Source organism: Morus notabilis, unplaced genomic scaffold (genome assembly GCF_000414095.1).
Source record: "Morus notabilis unplaced genomic scaffold, ASM41409v2 Scaffold99, whole genome shotgun sequence".
Taxonomy (NCBI): Eukaryota; Viridiplantae; Streptophyta; class Magnoliopsida; order Rosales; family Moraceae; genus Morus; species Morus notabilis.
Window position 1 is genome coordinate 1,608,403 of NW_010362482.1, and position 22,393 is coordinate 1,630,795.

Here is a 22,393-nt window from a genome sequence, read left to right on the forward strand (position 1 = left end):
TTGCTTTGTTGTTTATGTTCTAATGTCGTTTTTATGTTTGTTGTCAGTGCAATATTTTATTGTCGTTTTCTCGCTGAGTATCGTGGAAGCGGAAGGGAAAAAGATGCACATTACCAGTTCTTACCTGTACTAAGCTAGACAAGAAACCAAGATTGAAGTGTTTTTTTTTCTTCTCTTATTCATTTTTAAAAAATTTCTACTGTCAAAGTTTTCTGACGGGATTGAAGCATTTAAAGTATGAAAGATATTGGTGAGCAAAAATAGAAAACAACTTCACTTATTCCTTTGTATACCAACATATTTTTCAAGTGGCCATAATCTCATTACAGAGAGTGCAACATTGCAAAATTGGCTGTCGTATTGTGTTTTATCTCATGGAATTGGGTGTATAACAACTTTACCAACTGCTCGGTTTGTTTCAAGGTAAGAGAAAGCCTCGACAAGCTGTGAAAATGGGAATGGACCCTTGGGGTCAATCACTGGCTTCACCTTCCCACTCTCCAAATATGGATTTAGTTTCGTCAATACTTCGCCGTTCGACGTGACCACAAATCTGAAACCGGGTGGTGTAACAGCACCGGTTAAAGCCACCACGCTGCCTCCTTCTTTCACGGCTTTCACCGCTCTATCGCATTGCCCTGACATTGTCAAAGAAAACAAGAATCATTGTCTTGTGAGGAATCGAATAATTCTAACGTTGAAACTATTTAATATGACAGATTCTAGATCATGACTTGATGCCATATCTCACAATCTCATTATTTGATCACGACCAATTACCATGCTAATTACGAATTTATCATCATAGTTTTAGGCCCTGTCAATTTCCTCATATGCAAGTGATGAAGAAATCTTACCAATAGCATCGTAGACGACATCAAACTTCTCCGGAAGATCTTCAAAGTTTTCTTTCGTGTAATCAATGGCCAAATCAGCCCCCAGGCTCTTCAAGAACTCCAGCTTCCCAGTGCTTGCAGTTGCTGCAACTTTCGATGCACCGAAGACTTGTTTTGCTAGCTGCATCAACAAAGAAAATAAACCAAAAAATTTAGCCTTGCGGAGGCAAAACTTCAAAGGCGGATATAAGTCTCTATTGCATTTAAATACTTCGTAATAAACACTTAAATATGTTTTTATTCATTCTTGCCATTAATCTATACTGTAAGGGTGGAGACAATGAAGTAGTACAAAGTAAAGATACCTGAATGACCAAGCTTCCAACACCACCAGCTCCATTCAAGACAAGAATAGATTTGCCGGCAGAAAATCCTGTCTTTTCAAGACCCTCGTAAGCGGTCTCGATCGCGAGAGGAAGCGCAGCTGCCTGAGCAAAGTCAAGATTCTTAGGCTTTAGTGCCAACAGCTTCTCTTCAACTGCAGTGTACTCCGCAAGAGACCCGAATTGCTTAGGACCATCCAATGCTTTCTCATGTATGTCCCCATATACTTCATCCCCTTCTTTGATGTTCTTCACTTGACTCCCAACTTTGACTACCACACCAGCAACATCATAGCCTGGGACAGTCTTTATTGAAACAAAAGTGGACAACAATTCCTTCAGTTAATACTTCCAATTCATGCAAAAATAACAAGACTTTGCTTAGCAACACTTTCACTTTCTGTTTTGTTTTTATCTTTTAAAAGTACAAGGAAGATTGTTAAAAAGAATTTGCACGTAAGTTGTCTATTAGTGTGGATGTGGATGCCTCTATTGTGATGGTAAAGCTGGTTTAGGAGTTTCGGTGTGTGATTGTGAAGGGACAGTTGTTGCTACTAGGATTCGGGTTTTACAAGCTCCTTCGGTTCTTGAAACCGTGCTACACGATATTCTTTTAGCTATGTGTTTGATGAACATGGCTAGCCTGATGTTCATGTGAGAAGTGACTCCTTGCTTGTTATTGAGACTTCGAACGCCCAGGGAAATCATCGTCATTGGATGTTGAATCAGATTTTTTAGGATTTGGTTGTTCTAGCTAATAGTTGTGGCTCTGTCAATTTCGTTTTCATTCCCAGGGAAATCACCGTCATTGGATGGTAACTGATGCTATTAGTAATTGAGCTATATTGTCTTCTTTATCATGGTGAATTTTCCTTAGGATCTAGTTTAGTCAATGAAAGTTCACATTCAGAAAAAGAAAAAAAAAAAAAAGAAAGAATTTCCACCATTATCTTCGCGTTTAGAATGAAACATTGAAACACAACATTAATAGATAAAAACATAACCTCTACTATTATTATGATAGCAAGTACATCAAGACAGCATAAAGAAAAAAAAAAAAGAGTCTAAAACTAAGAGAACACTGTCACAAAACAAGAAGACGGTAACTAAAAATACTAAAGCAACTTCAAAGTACTATAAGAAGACGATAACTAAAAATACTAAGTTGACTTCAAAGGACGTTCAAACTGATCTATTGCTTTGTAGTGCATCCAAAGTGAATTGAAAAGCCTATTTACAGCCAAAGTGTTTGACTTGTATGGACCAAATGCTACCAATGTGCCTTACGAGTTATCACAAGACATGACCAAAACATGTTGGTCATATATTTTAAAGAGCTTCCTAGCCATATATTGTCTTAACTTTTTTAGTTATTTGTTTGACTTCATCTGATAAGAAATAGGCAATAGGCTATCATCCTTAGGAGAGATTCCATGGGCTTAACTGAACGTAATGATGAGGAAATCGATGCTTAAAAGCCTTCATGAACTTGAAGTGCGAGATGGTATATGTCTGCATGTTGTCAGTATGGTAAGGAGCGTCACACCAATTACCACATGACACATCAAAGTTCAAAGGAAAGGCACCACTAGAGCTAGTTTACTTTGATGTGTTTGGACGTATCAGGCAACAATCTATCAACGAAACACGGAACATGGTCATATTTATCGACAACTTCTCAATATATTGTATGAATTATTTATAAAAGAAAAATCCGATACATTTACAAAATTTAAAGAGTGAAAAGTGCAGTCCACAGAAAAATCCGATGTTTGTGCACTGATTATAGTGGAGAAGGTAGAAGAGTTTTCTTAGTATTTGCACGATTCTCAAATACGTCCACCACAACAAAATGATATAGCTAAAAGGAAGAACCGAAATCTTGTGGAGACATGTCAGAGCACGCTTTAGCATCTTGATTAAGCTAAATAAATAAATAAGGTAGTCAATTAGGAAGATCTCGAAAATATATGGCCAAATGTTTTGGCTATGTCTTTTGATAATTGGTAAACCATGTTGTTGGCATTTGGCCCCATTCATTTCGCTATAATTCGAATCACAACTCAAGTTTTTACTGCAATGTTTTCTCTCATAAAAATTCAAGTTTAACCTTTTTTGCTACAGTATTTTTTCTCACATAAATTCACTTTTTAATTTGAATTCTCAACTCAAATGAGCGAAACGAACGAGGCACGAACATATTCGACCATAAATAGGCTTTCACTTTAGCTTTGGATGCACAACAAAACAACAGGAGCATGACTTAGAAAGATAATAATGCTTTGAAGTAATGTTAGTATTTTTAGTTAACGCTTTCTTTCTTTGTGAGTTTGCCAAGAGCGTTCTCTTAGTTGTAGAGTGCTCTTCTCTTCAGGTGTTCTTGATGTACACGCCATTAAAATAATAGCAGTAGAAGTTATGTTTTTGTCCATTAGTGTTGTGTTCAACAGGAAAAACCAACAATAAAAGTTTTACAACTTTTTGCCACTTTCATCTTTTTTTAAAAAAAAAAAATGCAATTCCACACAAACAACAACCGAGGCCACTAATGTCATCTACTAAAAAAAAATGAAAACCAATATTAATAATCTAATATGCTATTAGAGTACATAATCTTAAATCCGAGCCCTTATACCCACACTCTTAAACATATTGTCACGCATTTGGCCATAATTTAAACTTGTGCGCCCTTTCTTGTTCAGCTTTTGATAGAATTCCTAATCTAACGTTATTCATCATGAACAATAAAATTTACACAAAAAAGGGAAAATTTTTGTAGATAGAAAGGAAGTTTTACCGGAAGTGGAGAATCAGTGTTCTTGAACTTCCCCTGCCTTCTCTTGAAGTCGACCGGGTTAAGAGCAGCAGCAAAAACCTTAATCAAAACCTGGTCTTCCTTAACATCAGGAACCGAGACATTACTCTCAAGCTTCAAAACATCCACGCCTCCGTACTCTCCGTACATCCAAGCCTTCATCTCGGCCGGCACCGAAGACACTTTCGAGGCTTCGGCAGAAACAGGGGAAGAAGCACTGGCGGAGATTCTGAGACCAGGATTAACAGAGGATAGCGGGATTTTCTTGGTGGTGTACTTTCCCGGGAAAGTGAGGGAAAATCCTAGGGAAATTCCGTTTGGACAGAGAGAAGGATGGAGTTTGAGTTGGGGAGATGTGGAAGTGAGAGGGGCAGTTGCTGCTGCATACATTGCTGTTTGCTGCTTCTTCTGCTTCCAACTGTCCCTTAACGGCTTATCTTCTTCTGTCTTCACAAACCTTTGCCTTTTTCTTCTTCAAGAGTTTTTTTTTTTTTTTTTTTTTTTTTTTCTAATATATATAATAATTTATAATATCGTGCCCGTACGAAGTTGGACAGATTTTGGATATTGTGTGGACATTACTGATTTTCTAGTACCTTCCTTGCCAAATCATTGGCAGTGAATAAAAAAAATGTCTCGGGTTTTTTTTTTTAATAGAATGTTTTGTCTAATTAATTTGTGAGTTCTAAATTTCGAATAATATGTAATTATTGGAGAATTAACATGCAATTAGGCCCGGTAATTTCAGACACGATATGATAAAAGGACACAAAAATGACACTAGATAAATGAGTTTGGACCGCACGATTATTAATTAGGTCGTTAACGTGCTGACACAAATAATACGAAAATAAATGGACTGGATTCGTGCCAGCCCATTTAACACGCTTAACCCGTTTAGTTATACGGGCCGTTATTGGACCGACACGGCCTGGTCCGTTTATTAAGCCCATATATATATATATATATATATATATATATATATATAGACAAAACCTTATTTCTAACTCAGTCTTTGGAGGCTTCTCTTTCTCTCATTCTCTCACCCGCCGTTTCAGGTATTTCTCATTTCTTTAGCAAATAAGATTGACAAGGTATTTTTCTATTCTCAATTTTTCTTTAGCAAAAGCGACGAGACGGAAGAAGTAATCCTGGTAAGATTGACAAGGTATTTTTCTGTTCTCAATTTTTTTTACTCTGCTACTCTTGTTCTATGTTGCGCAAGGTTCTCAAGTTTTGTACTTGCCGATGTGGCAACTGTATTTTTTTTAGTGTGATAGGGTTTTATGAAGGGATAATATTGTTCATCGACATTTCAATGTTTCCCTAGGTTCTTTCATTAATAAGCATATTGTTTCATGAGAAACTAAATTTTATCCGTTCACTTGAATTTATTGGTCTAAAGATACTGAAAGGAAAAAGCGAAAAAAAAAAAGAACTCTAGTCTTCTTATACAGTTAATCATTGATATGAACAGTAGTCATTGTGGACATTTTCCTATATTTATTTTATGTTTTATACACTTAAATATTCAAATATTTGCTTTTGTTTTCAAACTTATTTAAATGTACTTGGTTATGTTTTCAAACTTTTTTGGATGTTTGGTAATTGGTATGTTTTGAAACATTACTTGATAATCTAGTAGCAAATATTTTATATATGTGTGTGTGTGTATTTGATATTTTGATATTTTAATGTGTGTTGACTATTATGCATGATTTTAACTATAAGTGATATTAAGTAGTCAATTAATATAGTTTTGAATACAATATAAAATTTCACTACTTTTGCAAGTTAGGTCATAAACGTGTTTTTTTTTTTCGTGTCGGCCCGTCATGGCACATTTAGTAATCGTATTCGCATGTCGTGTCGTGTTAACCGTGTTATTAACGTTTTGTGTTCGTGTTTGAGTTTCTAACACGTTTATTAATCGTGTCGTGTTCGTGTTCACTATAATCGTGTTGTACCGTAATCGTACCGGCCTGAACACGAATTGTCAACCCTACATGCAAGAGGTGGATAACATTCCAAGTCCTTTAGATTATTATTTTCTATACATTCCTCGTTAAATTACAGCAGTGAAGGATCAAAATATCAAGAAAAACGATACATATCATAGAAAAAATTGTTCCTGTCACATTATGAAATTATTAAATAACTTGTTAGTAAGATTTAAAAAACAGAAAAATAAGTAATTCTAGTTGCAAAACTTTACATAGTTTTAACCGATGCATTATGATAAATTTTTTCATAATGTGTATCATTGCTCCAAATTGTTAAACATCAACCTATTATCAACACTACTAATTTCTTAATCCTTCGTATTTAAAGTTTAAAAGTTTATGAATTTTCGTGTTTTACATTTCCATATCTAACGTGGCAATATGTAGCATTCAAAAAAATCGACTATTTTTAATCTTTCTCTATTTTCTTACACTGACCCGATCAAAATAAACTGAAAATAAAACATGAAATGTACCAAACTTCGTAAATTTCTAGCAGTTTAAAATAGTAACGCATTGATAAAGTATTTTTTTTTTCTGTTTATATTTTACCAAAAATTCTGTCCTTTTCTTTCTCATATAAGTAGGTAAAATGGGTGCGTTTTTGCTCAAGACATGTGAAGGAGACACCACAAGGGTGTTCATAGCATCTAATCAACCGATCAAAACAATTAGTCCAAATCAATCTAATCCATTTTTACAGATAACCAATCTCAATTCAATTGAATTGAATGTAAATTTTTAAAAATCAACTTAAATTGGATTAGATGTTAATTTTACTTTTAAAACACCTAATCCAAACCGATCCAATCTCTTTATATCATATAAAAACATACATAATATATATTAATATTATTGGTCTAAAATTTAAATTCTATCTTTTTTCACACTTTCTTTTCATGTTTTTTATTATTCTTTTTGCTGAACTTTTTATATTTATCAGTTTATATATTTACTTTCATTTCTTTAAGTTATTTATTGGATGTTTAATTTAATTTTAAAGTAATTTGGAGTTTATACGATTTTTTAGATTTATGGATGCTAATTAATGCTTCATTTTTTCAACGGTAGTCTATAGTATTTAAACTTTATTAAAAAAAACCTAACAAAATAGGTTGAATAAGAAAATAAATAAATAAATAATGTACAAAAAACTCATGTAAAAATTTGATTGGTCCAATTCTATTCAAAGCAATTTTAATCAGATTAGATTAGAGTGGATGATACACTAGTAATTAAATTGTATTTAATGTAATTTTTAAAAACTTATATTTTGATTGAATTAATTGTTATAAGATTAAAATAAGTTGGATCGGAGTGGATCGGATGAACACCCTTCCCCACCAGAAATAGCCATTTCAAACACCTCTCTCACGAACGACTAGTTTCAATTCGTCGTTTTGAGAAGCAGGTTTAGTAATAATGGTTAGGTGTTGTGTTGTCGTACGTAACGGAAGTTTGATATTATTTCGCACAGGAGAACGAATTACAATACAAACATCCCGAGTGCGAGTCACGTGGACGGTCAAGATCAGTCCTCACGTGGTCGAAGATCGACGATTTCTTCATAAAAAACCCTCGTTCCTTCCTTAGCCGACTGTGACGGCTACGTTTTTTCAGTCAGATCTCTTCACTTTCTCTCTCTACCTCTTTCTATCTCTTATCCCAAATCGCTTGATTCCGAATTTCTCCAATCTTCAGGTGATTCGAAGCCCTAATTTTTGTTTTTGTTTTCTTATCTCCTTCATGCATTGATCATAATTGCTCTCTTTTTGTTGTCCGTGAATCGTACATTAGTTTTTATTTTGTTAAATTAAATTTTGTGAATTTAGCCTTCAAACAATTTCTTTTCTTTTTTTTTTTTGAATTTTTTGTTTGTGATCGATGTAGAGGAAGAAAAGTTTTGGTCTTTGGTATTCGATTTGGTTATTTTTGTTGATTTCTCTATGATCTGTTACCTTTGCGCTCGAAAGAGTAAATTTTGATGGAACTTTTGTAGATTTATGGATTATCGATGATTTGATAGTGTAAGCATGATTTCTCCTTGTATTATGGCAGTTCTTAGGTTAATGTGTTACGGTAATACTGCATGAGATTCAATTAATGAGTTTCTTACGCCTCTCGTGATAAATGTGAAAATTTTCAGAAATAAAAGGGGATAGAGATCGAACCTCACTGTTTTATTCGATTTGATCAATAAAGCTAGGATCTTTGCGTTGTTTTAGCGTTTGTTAGTTTACTATATTCAATTTTTTGTTTGACTTTAGATGATCAAAAAGCAGAGCTTGAAAATGTTTCATTTCTGAGAAACCAGATTGATTTATTGTTTCTTTTGACCCTCCTATGATGTATCTGATGGGCCCATTGGCATAAGTGACCCTCAATTATAAGGAAAATGTTTTGTCTGACACAAATATGATTCTTCATTTACGTTTTCAGCTGGGGTTCGGTCTTCGGTTACTGTTACATTTGTATTTCTCTGTTATCAAATTTAATTAGAAATTAATGCAATCCTCTCTCTTTCTCACTCGCTCGTTGTTTCGCCTTATTTTTTTTAACGCTAGTTTTATTGATTTTTGTTTGTGTTGTGTCCTATTTCACTGAAACATTTGAACGATTTGGTTTTTGTAGGTTTGTTGTAATGGCAGAATCAAAACCAGGTTTGAGGAAACCAGTATTTACCAAGGTTGACCAGCTCCGTCCTGGTACTAGTGGTCATACTCTCACAGTAAAGGTTGTTAGTACTAAAATGGTTTTGCAGAAGGGTCGTGCTGATGGTCCTCAAGTTCGTCAAATGCGAATTGCTGAATGCTTGGTAGGGGATGAGACCGGAATGATTATCTTCACAGCTCGTAATGACCAAGGTATACACTAGACTTTTAATAACTGCTTTTGAATGCAATATCTTATTACATTTCAATTCTTATATGCTGTGCACATCACGCATCAAGTTTTATTGTTACAAATCATTGTTTCTTTTTTCCTCCATTTGCATATGGTCTATTGGTCTTTTCCTTTGAGGCTTTATACCTTTTTTTTTGGGGTGCATTTAGAGCTAATGCATTTTGTATCAGACACTTTTATAGGGCTTGCATTTAAGTATTATGTTCAGTCTTTTACCTGGTCATGGTTGTTTTCTGTGGCCGCGCAAGGTTCTGAATTGGGATATTTACCTTTTTATACCTTGTGTTTTGGGTTTATTTTAGTTTTTGATCTCATCAAATATATACCTTCAAATTAGATTTAATACCAAAATTTATACCTTTCCACCATTAATCCTCGATTTTAACCTTATGAATACCTAAAATACCCTTAAATAAAAACATAGAAAAAGGAAAAAACCTAAAAAAAAAAAATTTTTAACTCACAATTTTGATCTCTAAAATATGTAAAATACCAAATGGGGGTTTTTTTTTTTTGTGATTAATTTTTAAGTATCATAATATTAGAAAGTTTTAGTGTTTTTTCCCCCTTTTTTTAAGGATAGTTTAGTCATTTTAAAGGTCAAAATCAATTATTGACCGAAATAAGGTATAGACTTGTATATTAAATCTAATTCAAAAGTATACATTTGATGAGATCCTCGTCAAAAACCGAACTTGTAATGCTTTGAACTTGTATTCTTCTGTCGATATTTTGAGCTTGTATTTGATATGTGTACAATGTGATATATGGAAGTCTCAAGGAATGATTAGAAATGCAATTAATCTTTTGAAGACTGTTGTTTTGAACAATGTTTAAGTATTAGATATAGACGAGTTTACTAGGAACGTTGTAGTATAGAACTTTTGATGTCCATAACAATTCTACAAGTTTGCGTACTCGGGTAGTGCAAGTATGTTGTGGAGAAGGACGTGAAATTTTGTGGAATGGGATGTGGCCTTATCCTTATTGCTAGGAATTATTTTTCTTATGGTTAGGTAATAAACAAGTCATTCATTGCGATGTATCCTCTCTACCTAATCTCTCGTACCTGAGTGGCATGTTCTTTTTCCCCATTTCCCAACACATCAGCAGAAATTGCACTAAATGTGGTGCATTTTTACGTTAATTGTTTTGTTAATGTAGATATGCCAGGTGTAATGAATTTTGATGAAATGCCAGGTGTAATGAATTTTGATGAAATGCCAGGTATAATGAATTTTGATGAAATGCCAGGTGTAATGCTCGTTTTTTTTAATAACAATAACTTGGGGTATTTGACTGTAATCAAATTTTTGAACTTGTTTCAAATATTGGGGATTATGAATGGAGTAGTGCTAGGGACACAAACCTTAATCTCAACTTTTTGTATCAACTTTGAGTTGTCATCTATTCATTGCTAAATGCAATCTTTAAATGTGATAATCTTTTGAACAATTATCCATAAGAGAATGACAACTCTTTGGTAAAAAAAAGTTGGGGTTAGAGTTGGTGTCCTTAGGATTATTGTTATGAAAATATTCAGGCCTTGCTTGTGGTAATACTTTCATTTTTGTTTTTTGTTTTTGTTTTAGAAAGTGAAATGAAGGGTGGAGATCATCTGAAGAGAATCTCTCATTCTGTTCACTTTTGAAAACAAGAAACTAAGGCCCTAGTTAATGGAGCGAAAATGAATGGACTCTTACATTCCTAATGTAAGATGTTGATGGTTGAGTTGATACTTATCATAAGGGTAGAGAAGATAGAATGCTAATTGGGAAGACGTGCTCTATTTTTCATGCATAAATGTTTTGCGGATTCTTTATTTTAACTAATAATCAACCATGGGAATGAATAAAAAAGCACTTACATGTTCGTCATCTACTCTTCTAAGGTAGTTTAAGTATACGATTTCAAATCATATTATGGTTACACACATAATGTGTACATTTTATTTTTCCTTTGAGCATTGTTGGTTTAACTTGAATGGCCTATCTATTATCCCTATAAACGTGTCATTCCATTCTCATTAAAGTTGGAACTGAAAATATGCTTACTTAATACTTATTTATATCTTCTGATATAGTGTTTTATCGACTTTGTAGTGGACTTGGTGAAAGAGGGCAGCACAGTTATCCTCCGCAATGCTAAAATTGACATGTTCAAAGGTTCAATGAGGCTAGCCGTGGACAAGTGGGGCCGTGTTGAAATCACTGAACCTGCAGATTTCACCGTTAAGGAAGACAACAACCTTTCTCTGATCGAGTATGAACTTGTGAATGTTGTTGAAGAGTGATCTTTAGAGACGGCATTCCCTATCTATATTCTGGCAAAGAAATAATAAAACAAATCCAGCAAAGATAGTACGGTTCTCTACGGGGCATCTTTTTCTCCAATCTCATGAAAGTTCACTTTTAAGAAGAAATCTGGAAGCTTAGTTACTACCCAGTTGCTTGTTACCTCTGCAGCAGAATCTGGTGGATCTTTTGTTGGATCTCCACCTCCAAAAAAATAGTGATGGTAAGTATAAAAAGGAGCTGGCTTTTGGATTGGCTGTCTGTTTATTATTACCTATTTATTTCCCGACAGTACATTACAAGTTAATATGAAACGAATGTTCTCTGCATAACTCGATATGATTTTGCCTTATCTGAATACTAATGTCCTTTTGCTTTTAACTTAGACATGCCCTTCATTTTTGTACATCCTGTTTGCCTTTCTATCTTCGGGAAATCTCTCAAACAGCATGGAAAGTCCAAGGAACTTTCCCTGTTTGTCCGTAGCTAATTTGGTCGTTTTGATAGCTACTAATTTTAGTGTCCCATGCCAAATTCTTCTCCACTATTTTTTTTTTATTTTTTAATCATTCTAGTACAATAAATATGTCACGGGCGACTTGGCTCTGGAAATTGAGCCAGAAAAGTTCAAAAGAGGAACAAAAGTTGAGGTTAGTTTGACCTCCAAATGTAGAAAGATAGTAGGGCATTGTGCAGACGCGTATGAGCTGTATAAACTGTTAATGCCCCGTGAACTTCAACTAGCAATTATATTAGCCAATCCTAAGGAATATCGTTGTTGTTTTTATTCTGACGATGACTGGTATCCTCACAGGTCACATTAGTAACAGAAGCAATGAAAAAAAAAACATATTTCTTATTGATTTGAGTCGAAACCCAGATGCCAGTCATCGTCCTCCTTTAGTAGTTTTCTTGCTGTTACTGTTTTTATGGAAATGGACAAAAGGCAAAGGCAATAGTTCTATGTAAAAGGCACAATATGGAAATCTCAACCCAAACTTGTGGTTCTCTCGAGGAGTTTACATGTATTTAGTCTTTTTTTTTTTTTTTTTTTCTCTCTTTTGTGGAAGCGAATGTGACTGCACAATCCGTGTAACTTGAAACTTGGTTAACCGGCTTTTTTAGCAGTTGCCATGTGAGGAAGAGAAGACGTGATAATCAATCATTCAGGTGCTTTTTTCCATGTTTTTTTCCCACGCGATTTAGAAATCATTTCATATGCCATGGGTTACCTACTTTCTGAAACGTGACAACAAAAATTGTTGTTGCTTCCACATGAATGAATGTTAACGCAGGCCAGGCATGATGCAACATTATGTCGCATTCCCGTCACATGGTCAGCCCCATTTTTCTTTTCCTTCTCTAGAAGTAGGTAAATCACCCATTTATTTTTAACTTAATATGATATTGTTTGAGATCGGGGAATTAGAGATTGCAATGTTCTTAATACTGTCCGACAAAAAAAAAAAAAAAAAAAATGAAAGACAGGAAACTTAAGTAGAAGAAACCATATCCATCTGATATGATTTTTAGCTGCTTCTTTTTCCTGTCAGTGGTTTTACTTAGCACAAACAGGATTGCAAATAAGTGGAATGTGTCTGCCGGGGCACTTGTCCCTATTCATATGTGCCATCAATTTTTGTCTTTGCACAAAGTGGGACTTCGGCTCCACACATTTTCCTGTCCTTAAAGAAGTAGTGAGAGGACCACTTCACATGTTGGATAATAATGAAAACTAAAGAGGAAAACAAAGAAATGAAGATATGACATACATGGCATTACGTTCGATCAACGTCATGCGAGCAAGTAATGTGCTTTAAAAGAGAATCAGAAAATAATAACGCAAAACCATATTGCTCTTAAGCAGCATTATTGACATAAATATATAGCTGATAGACAAAATGCTTTTCATAATTTGGATGGTAGATCAAAATTGTTGAGCTTTGGGCTAAAGTGAGTGATTAATTTATTTTATTATAGAGAAAATTATTGAACTTACCCCTCAAGTGGATGGGTCTTGATTTTTACCATTTTCCATTGATTAATACTCTTTTCACTAATATAGTTATTTGATTAAAAAAATATTAATTAAAAATAAAAGATAAAAATCTAGATTTCTGTATTCTAAGAGGGTATTTGTCTCTTTTTCCTTTAATTATAAGATTGGTCAAATGCGTATACTTTACAGGGGTAAAAACGGATTAGGTTCTTCAAGCATTTTGTAATAGAATGTTCTAATTATCGTGGGTTAACAGAAGGAAATATCTGTTCTTAGTCCTATACAATTGTATCGTTTTCAATCAATTATGAGGCTCTTCAACTTTTGAGTGCTTCATAAAGTAAAGATTCATATTTATGGAGTAGTGCTTGCTTAGGTGGTCTCATGACTGTCCCTGGTGGTGCACTTATTATATATTTTCTTTGGTAAAAAATGATTTTCTTTTTGGTGGGGTTTCTTACTTTCTTTAATGCTCATTGGATGGATCATAAAATATGAGGCTTGCTAGCCAGTTCAAGCTCACAGTGATTCAACTGTCTATCAAATTCAGTTCCGAGTAAAAAATTCTCTCATATTTTGGCCCCGTTCACTTCGTTGATTCGAGTTTAGAATTCGAGTTTTTCTACAGTAAAAAGCTCTCACAAACAATCATATCTAACTTTTTTGCTACAGTAAAAAGCTTTCACATAAAATCACATCTCAACTCGAATTCTAAACTCGAATCAGCGAAGTGAACGAGGCCTATCTCCACAACTCATTTGTATTTATCCTGAATAAGTTATAATTATTATCTTTGCCGATACATTTTTGATTTTTCACTCTCTTTAGCCACTTTTAGCTAAAATATCCGTAACTTGATAGAATAAACAAATAAAACGTCGAGTACTGGCCAATTTTGCTTTCTTTATACGCTTATCAAATTGGCCCTTGGCGTGAGATTCCGGCCGCATTACTTGGAATGAAAAAAAAAAAGACGGACGAGATGTAAAAGTTCGTTCATGTATACCAGAAAAAGTTTTTTTTATTCTCGTCTTGTCTTGGCCTTTGGCATAAGATGGGAAATCCCCAATCATATTGATAGTAACACAAAAGATGAATATAGCAGTTTTGACTTTTTTCATTGGTCATGCCAAAATCCGCAAAAGGAAAAAAAAAAAAAAGAAAAGAAAAAAGTTTGAATGCATGAAATTGCATGATTTACTACGATGTTAGTTTAATATAATTCAACGTTGACTGCATAAAATAATTCAAGATTGCTGTTATTGTTTCTGGCCTTGGTTACAGGACCAGGATATTGGGGAACCATCTCTTGCCCTGTTCTCCAAGCGAGTCCGGTGTTGCAAACAGCAACCAAGGCTGCAGGCATGGAGGAATATTCTAGTATTAATAACAATAAAGTTTTTCTTTCTTTTGGAGGTTCCTTATGACGCATCGATAGAGCAAGTGTTTTTACCGTTTGATTAACTTTTTAACAGTCAGATTGCAAAAAGTACAGTTTCTTACTGTGCTGTATAAATTTTTAATATGGACATGCACAAATCTAACTATTAAAAATTTAATCTAACGATTAAAAACACTTATCCTCGATATTTACAAAAAGAGAATGCACTGTAAAGTTTCCCTTCTTTCTTTTTTTTTTTCCCTTTTGAAAAGTGTACTTATTTGACAACTAGTTTACATTTTAAAGAGTTTCCCTGATATAGTAAAAAAAATGAACTATTAGATTTTTTTTTACTTTTTTAATCTAATTTAATTTTGATTAGATTTAACAGTTAAAAACTGATACTACTACCAGAAAAAAGTCAGGATAATAGAATAATGCCACCAAAAAGAATTTACTGTCAAACGAAGATTTTGTTGTTTTTATCTTATTTCTAGTTTCTATTTTCCTGAAAAACGAGACTATTTAGGTAAAATACAAAGAACATATCCGTCATTTTTTTTTTGTCTTCAAATTAATCATTACACAACAATAACAATACTAGCAATAATAACAACAATATAAACTAATTCATGCAAGGCTTTGAGCCTTGACTTAAAATCTATAGTTGCAAACGAACACTGTTATGAAGCATCATAATCTTCAACATCAGACACAAATAGGAGATCAGCTCCAATTGTAAGACTCATGTTACGGTTCCATCTCTCATTAACACAACCTAAGCATGTTTCATTGATTAAGATATTTTTAGAAGTTCATCATTTTGTCATACCAATTACAATGCATTCCTCTTTCATCTTCGAAAAGGTCCCGTTCAGTTCGCTAATTCGAGTTTTTAATTCGAGTTGAGATGTGATGTTGTGTGAGAGCTTTACTGTAGTAAAAAAGTTAGATGTGACTGTTTCTGAGAACTTTTTACTGTAGTAAAACTCGAATTCTAAACTCGAATCAGCGAAATGAACGGGACCTACATTTACTTGTTATTTCGAAAATCGCAAACCTCGATCTGACCCGGATTCGAACCCAAAGTGAGGAAAGTTCCATGGGTGGGGCTCCAAGCAGAGGTGTCCAAGTGACAGATGGCAACACCGTGGTTAATCTTGGCCTTCGAATTCGGGTCAAGCATATCCGCATCTTAAACTCGGACCTTGGGTACAGAGTGGCAATAATACACTAGGTAAGGGAATAGGCTCTGGTGACAAGACACAGACTCGGTGACTTTTCCACCGTTGATCCCTTTGACTGAGCCAATCAATATGTCCTTTAACCCGTTGACATTCTCAGTTGACCGGACGACGATGTTGTGGCCTAGCACCGATGTGGCGAAGTCGATCATGTCCGCCGATGAAACGCAACGTTTTGTCTCTCCCTTACATGGCGTCCTCTCACACTCCTCTAAAGTGTCCACCCCGCCATTGCCGTTGTCGTCGTGGTTGCATAGTTCTTGTGGGTGACATTGTAGGTAGCGAAGGTGACGCCTTTTTTGTCCTTGGTGTACTCCTTGAATTGATTGAGGTCACTACAGACCTTGAACCCAATCGACTGTCCCGTCGCACCCTTGCCGTAGCTCGTGAAATTGTCCTCCCCGAATCTAAACGATTCACCATAATTCGCGAAAGTGACTACCTCGTTCTTCGAATCCTTGGCGTAGGACTGGAAAGAGTCCTCTCCTTGGGCAGGATTTTCTCTGTAAGACTTGAATTCCTCCACCCCCGCAGTCGGCGCCGTCTCCGTAGTTGATGAATGTGGTACTGAACGAGTCTTTGCCCCGGTACCCGCTCTCGCCGTAGCCGGAGAACCCTGTCCCCATTAAATTCGCTCCAGTGGGGTAGTTTCCGAACTCGTTCGTCGCTCCATCGCCGCTCTTGCCGTAGCTCTCGAATCCCTGGCTCACGAATTTGGAGCCATTGCTGTAGCTCTTGGAGCTCTGCTTCCTCCAGCCGGATCGTTCCGAGTAGGAAATGAATTGGAGTTCCGGAACGTTCGACGCGTCGCCGTACTTCTTGAAATCGCCGGTTGCTTTGGTGGATCCGGTCCCGTAGGTGTTGAAGCTCTGGACCACTCCGTTGCGGTCAACTCCGTAGCTGGCGAACCAATCATCGTGGTTCGTCGAGCCGTGGCTGTATCTCCTGAACGAGTCGGTCTGATCCGGAGTAGTTCTTTAAACGAGTCGGCTCCGCCGAGGCGATCGGAACCGTAGTTGGTGAAGTTCTTGCTGGCGTAGGAGGAGAAGCTCGAGTCCTTGTCGTGCTTCTCGAGGCTCTGCCCTAATTCCGAAGAGCAGAGGAGGTTTGCGGAGGAGCAGAATCCCAGGAGGCGGGTGGACAGAATTTGCATGGCTTACGTTGGGGGATGAGAACATGATAAAGAGGAGTGCGATAAGGCCGATTTGTTTGTGCTGCATGGTGTTCTTCTTCTTCTTCTTCTTTTCTTTTTTTTTTTTTTTTTTTTTTTTCATGAACTGTGCATGTTCTTTTTTTTTTCTTTTTCTTTTTTTTGTACATGTTTTTAATTAACTCTGAAACGCCTGCTGGGTTGCAAAGCTGGAAAGTACTTGCAACTTGCGAGATACACTAACTACTTACAATTTATGACATAAATAAGGCACAAAGCCCACATGATCGCATTATAACATCGTCTAAGTACATAAAGTACGCTTGTGAAATGTTATTAACGTGATCATGAACAAATTATTGATATATATATATATGTATATATTCATAACGTCTATAACTATTTGAATAATTTCCAAATTAGGTCTTCCCATTTCTCTTGTTTTTCTATGTAGCTTCCCATCTCTCTTGTTGAGCTTGTAGTTATTTAGCTTTCATTAAATACCTACTTGATAGTTTGTGCACAATATGAATATTTTGCAGTTCGCAAGTCCTTTAAATGACTACTATAGTACTGCTAATATGTCCGTTTAATATCCTAATTAATCAACATTTCATCCGTCGGTGAACATCTTGAATTTTAATTAACTTGAGAATCAAGGATCTGTCAGATTCAAAGCTGAAGAAGAATCAACACTCAAAAACCTTAAAATTGACTCGTGTTGTTAAGCCTCTGACGTATTATTACTTATTCTATTTCCACCGACGATACTTAATAAATTGTTTGTCTCGTCCCATTTATGACATACTTTGACCAACATGGAGATAAATATGAGATTTGGTAATAGAAAAAGGGCGAAAAGGAATCAATCTGTACTGTTCCTAAATCCTACTCTCCGTTATTTTATTCTTGTACTTTGTTCGTAGAGCTTGGAAACATAAACCGGATTTCTTCATGTGTTAATAGATTTTCTTGTTTCAACATGATTAAAAAAGCTTAAAAAATGTCTATATATAATATGGAACTATATAAACTCCCAATTCCATCCATTATGTTCGATTCAACCAGTAACTGTTTTCTGCCTACACAATAATTACATGCTTTTTTTTGGCCAATTAATATTGCCCATTGCTTTTGAAGATTGTTTAGACTAATATATACTTCAAAATATTGTGGGTGCAAACTTTCCATACTATTTTTTTTTAAAAAAAAAGCTCTGGATAACATAACTGCCAATAGTTTTGGTGGTAAACTTTAAGGATAAATTAAAAATGCATATCAATGGCCATTTTCAATGCCTTAGAAGTAATCTTCATAATTCTCTCTCCAGTCTCCACCTCCATTATCAATGGCCAGATCTCATCGGATTCTCTTCCTAGCTCGTTTCTCCATCACTTTGTTTTCTTCTATCAACTTCAGGACCATCCTCTCAAGCCTCTCTACTTTCCTTAATGTGAACTTTCAAACAATAAAAAATTCTGCCAACCTCAATTTCATCTATTAAAATATACAAAAACTTACGCGTGCATGTGCAAATTATGATGAAAAATATTGAAGCGCACCAAGTGAGACTCCCGACTCCCCCCTCACTTGATCAATATAAATTCCTTACCAGAACACAAACAAAAGAACCAAAACACTCACTTCAGAAAAAATAGCAAAAAACAAAAAAAACAAAAAAAAAAAACAAATTATGCAGCTCAAGCTAAGGCGAGTGAATAAGGGGTTCAGCACCTACGGGACCGGATCCACCAAAGGAACCGGCGATTTCAAGAAGTACACCGACTCGGCGAACGTTCCGGAACTCCATTTCACCTCCTACTCGGCACGATCCGGCGGGAGAAAGCAGAACTTCAAGAGCTATAGCGGCCGCAGCATTCTTTTGACTCCTAAGCCAAGAATTCAAAGAACGAGGTCGTCAATTTCTCAAATTATAGCGAATCTTTCAGTTTCGGCGAGGACAATTTCACGAGCTTTGGCAAGGGTGCGACGGGACAGTCGATCGGGTTCAAGGTCTACATCGACCTTAATCAATTCAAGGAGTACACCAAGGACAAAAAAGGTGTCACCTTCGCTACCTACAACATCACCCACAAGAAATCTGCGGCGGCGACGACGACGTCAATGGCGGCCAGTGGCAGTTTCGTTAAAAGGATCGTTGAGCCCGGCAAATTCTTTAGGGAATCTATGCTCAACACAGGGAGTGTCATGCCCATGCCTGATATAAGAGATAAAATGGCTAAAAGGTCGTTTTTGCCCCGGGCAATCAGCTCAAAATTACCGTTTTCATCCTCCAAAATGGCCGAGCTCAAGAAGATTTTCCACGCCGGCGATGGATCTGCGACGGAGAATATGATAGTGGACACCTAGGAGGGGTGTGAGAGGGCGCCGAGTAAGGGAGAGACGAAACGGTGCGTTTCGTCTGCGGAGGACATGATCGACTTTGCCACATCAGTGCTGGGCCAAAACGTCATTGTGCGGTCAACTGAGAATGTTAGTGGGTCAAAGAAGTACATCATGATCGGTTCAGTCAAAGGGATCAACGGTGGCAAGTCACACAATCAGTCGTGTCATCAGAGCTTGTTCCCTTACCTAGTGTATTACTGCCACTCTGTACCGACGGTCCGAGTTTGTGAAGCGGATATACTTGACCCGAATTCCAAAGCGAAGATTAACCACGGAGTTGCCATATGCCGTTTGTTTGTAGGAGTGGCAATTCGTGTCGCGTGTCGTATTCGTATCGTGTTTTGATAATTTTTTTAAAATTTATAGTCAATCCGAACACGACCCGCGACACGAAATTTTTTAAAAACCGCAACACGAACCCGACACGACCACTTTACGAGCTGACACGACACGACCTGAAAATGACCCGTGACACGAAATTGACCCGTGAACCCGAAATTGACACGAAAATTGTATACTTTTATTTAGTTTTTTACATATTAGAAATAACTTAAAATTCATAACACACTAAATTATAATAACATCCATTGAAATTAAGCAAATAATAGTATAAGATTTTGAGTATAACTATTATAATATCACAAGTTCATAATAAAATTTAAAATATGAAATGAAAAATATATGTATTTTTTAGTTTTTTACGAGTTTCGTGTAGTGTTCGGGTTAGGCGGATCCAACCCGAAATTGACCCATATTTTTCGTGTCAATTTTAGGTCGATCCAATTCTGACCCGAACCTCTTTTTTCTCAACCCTAACCCGCAAAATTCGTGTCGTTTTCGAGTCGTGTTGTCGTGTCGTGACCCATATTGTCGGCCCTAGTCATTTGGACACCTCCGCATGGAGCCCCACCCATGGAGCATTTCTGGCTTTCGGTTCTGGCCCAGGTCAGATCGAGGTTTGTCACTGGATTTTCAAGAATGATCTGACATGGACGGTTGCGGATTGAGACATCAAACATCAATTTGTGAAAATTATTTTGCTGATTGAAGAGATTTTACTAGAAGGATTGAATAAAAAAGAGATAAAGTGCGTAGTTACGTTAGATGAAAGCTCATGAATGTATTGCATGATAATAACATGAATTTTCAAAAAATATCTTAATGTATGCACTTTAGGATTTTAAATCAAAGTCAAAGCTTTAATTGCGTGGATAAGTTATTTTCTTATAACCATTTTTAGGGTTAATTCAAGACCAAAAATAAAAATTCCTCTTGCTATGTTTAGTAGAGGTAAAAAGTGGGATAAAACGTAAAGAGACAAAGGCTTTTTTGAGGAAAATAGTATTTTAATTTGTTATTTAGTTGGGAAAAGAGAAGAGAAAAATAAACTAGAGAAAGAAAACGACAAGTGGAGTTATCCAGAGGTTTTTAGAGAAAAAACTTTGACATACATGCATTAATATTTTAATCATCTTTTTGTCCATAGTTTTCAATTTATGGCAATATTAAACAATTTTCGATGTAGACATTTAGTTGAACACTTATTTTATTTCAGCTTAATTCTTATCTTAGTAAAAAATAAAAAATTAAGAAAACCAACTTTCTTTCTCTCACATTTTCTTCCCCTTCTGTGTTTTCTCTCTCATCCTTCTTTTCCTTCCCTCTTGCCAAATAGAATTAAAGAGCATTAGTTGTAGCTCACAACTCAAACTCGTGCTTATACTTATTTAGTTATTTTCACTTTGAAAGTGGTCGTCACATTCATAATTCTTAATTGTCACAATACTACTAATGGTTTAATACTTTAAACTGCTACATTAATGAGTATAATATGGTATATTGAGTGAGAGAATTATTTAACTATTATTTAACGAGAATAGTGGGTGTAAGCTTAATCTAGCAGTATATCCATACTCTTTTTTCTAATGTTGAAGTGTAAAACCCATCCGAGTTTAATAATAATAAAAGTAGTAGTGGTGGAAGTAATTATTGGGATTTGTTTCCCAAATTTTGTATTGATTCTAATCGTTTTATGATTGGTATTATTTTGGGAATGATTGGCTGGTTGATTGTGTTTGAAAATAGATGTGCAGCTTGCAAGCTCTTTATGGAAGGTTTCTGTAAGATTTGGAAACTTAATTCAGTTACTGTTTTTGAAAATTCAACTATTGATCCGAAGATGGTAAATTGTTAATTGGTGATTTGATTGATATTTGATGGAGATTTCGTAGCTGGATGATCTTCTTCTGTCTCCTAGGAATGTGTCTAGATTCATATATCAATTTCGGAAAGGTTTCAAAATTAAAACAGATTGTTTCGGATAGATTTTGAGAAAGTCGACGTTGACAGCTATGTTGCAGTTATTGTTGCAACAAAGATCTGCAACAGATTTGGTTCAGTGAATTAATTGAAGAGGTTGTCAAGTTGTTATTATTTTTGCTTATTTATTCAAAGAGTCTCTTGCATCACTGTACACCTTTTGATTAGTTTTGTTGGGTTGTGAGAGAGGTGAGCACTTGTATTCAAGAGAGATGATTTGAGTATTTTTTTTAGAGAAAAACTTAGTTGGAGGGATTCCAATGTTAAAAATTCGAGGGGATCTCGCTATTCAAGTCCATTGGGAAATTGTAAGTTCATAGGCGTCTTCTTAGAGAGGGAGTCTCGGGTAGATTAAGTCCAATTGAATTATAAAATAGTTCTTTGTGGATTGTTCATCATCTGGGCGTGGCCTCGCGAAGTAAGTTGTGACCGAACCGCGATACCATTTCTCTCGTGTTCTTTTATTTTACGTCTCTGCATTATTTATATTGTCTTAAAAAGTATTAAAAGACTCAAACCGGTACTAACAATAATAATAATAATAATAATAATAATAATAATAATAATAATTTAAGTAGAATCACGTTCTAGTAGTATTGCTACTCTCAAATCTATTTTTAATTAGTTTCCTTCAAACATTCTTGAATCAAGTTTTATCC

At 35.5% G+C, this 22,393-nt stretch overlaps 3 protein-coding genes and 1 pseudogene across 3 annotated transcripts; 2 read left to right on the forward strand and 2 right to left on the reverse strand.

The window, feature by feature from the left end:
* Nucleotides 1-245: 245 nt before the first annotated feature.
* Nucleotides 246-4,513, reverse strand: LOC21410382 (2-methylene-furan-3-one reductase). Its single transcript, XM_010102160.2, has 4 exons — nt 4,017-4,513; nt 1,202-1,525; nt 858-1,017; nt 246-638 (listed from the first exon to the last, which is right to left on the reverse strand). Exons 1-4 carry the CDS (start codon nt 4,422-4,424, stop codon nt 373-375), a joined length of 1,158 nt encoding a protein of 385 aa, XP_010100462.1. The 5' UTR covers nt 4,425-4,513; the 3' UTR covers nt 246-372.
* Nucleotides 4,514-7,622: 3,109 nt separating this feature from the next.
* LOC21410383 (uncharacterized protein At4g28440) lies at nt 7,623-11,620 on the forward strand. Its single transcript, XM_024168183.1, has 3 exons — nt 7,623-7,738; nt 8,669-8,901; nt 11,044-11,620. The coding sequence occupies exons 2-3, from the start codon at nt 8,679-8,681 to the stop codon at nt 11,232-11,234; spliced, it is 414 nt and encodes a 137-aa protein (XP_024023951.1). The 5' UTR covers nt 7,623-7,738; nt 8,669-8,678; the 3' UTR covers nt 11,235-11,620.
* A 4,028-nt stretch (nt 11,621-15,648) lies between these two features.
* Nucleotides 15,649-17,115, reverse strand: LOC21410384 (annotated as a pseudogene).
* A 1,557-nt stretch (nt 17,116-18,672) lies between these two features.
* Nucleotides 18,673-20,475, forward strand: LOC21410388 (polygalacturonase-1 non-catalytic subunit beta). Its single transcript, XM_024168268.1, is given in 2 exon segments — nt 18,673-19,708; nt 20,296-20,475. Coding segments are annotated over 2 exon segments (702 nt in total). The 5' UTR covers nt 18,673-19,133; the 3' UTR covers nt 20,423-20,475.
* The last annotated feature ends 1,918 nt before the right edge of the window (nt 20,476-22,393 follow it).

Bases quoted from the DNA above. Each gene is read 5' to 3' on its own strand.
- LOC21410382 (XM_010102160.2), bottom strand. From the start codon at position 4,424: ATGTATGCAGCAGCAACTGCCCCTCTCACTTCCACATCTCCCCAACTC. The intron at 1,526-4,016 runs GTAAAACTTCCT...GTTTCAATAAAG, and splicing joins ACACTGATTCTCCACTTCCG to ACTGTCCCAGGCTATGATGT. The intron at 639-857 runs GTAAGATTTCTT...TGACAATGTCAG, and splicing joins TGTCGTCTACGATGCTATTG to GGCAATGCGATAGAGCGGTG.
- LOC21410383 (XM_024168183.1), top strand. From the start codon at position 8,679: ATGGCAGAATCAAAACCAGGTTTGAGGAAACCAGTATTTACCAAGGTT. The intron at 8,902-11,043 runs GTATACACTAGA...TCGACTTTGTAG, and splicing joins CACAGCTCGTAATGACCAAG to TGGACTTGGTGAAAGAGGGC.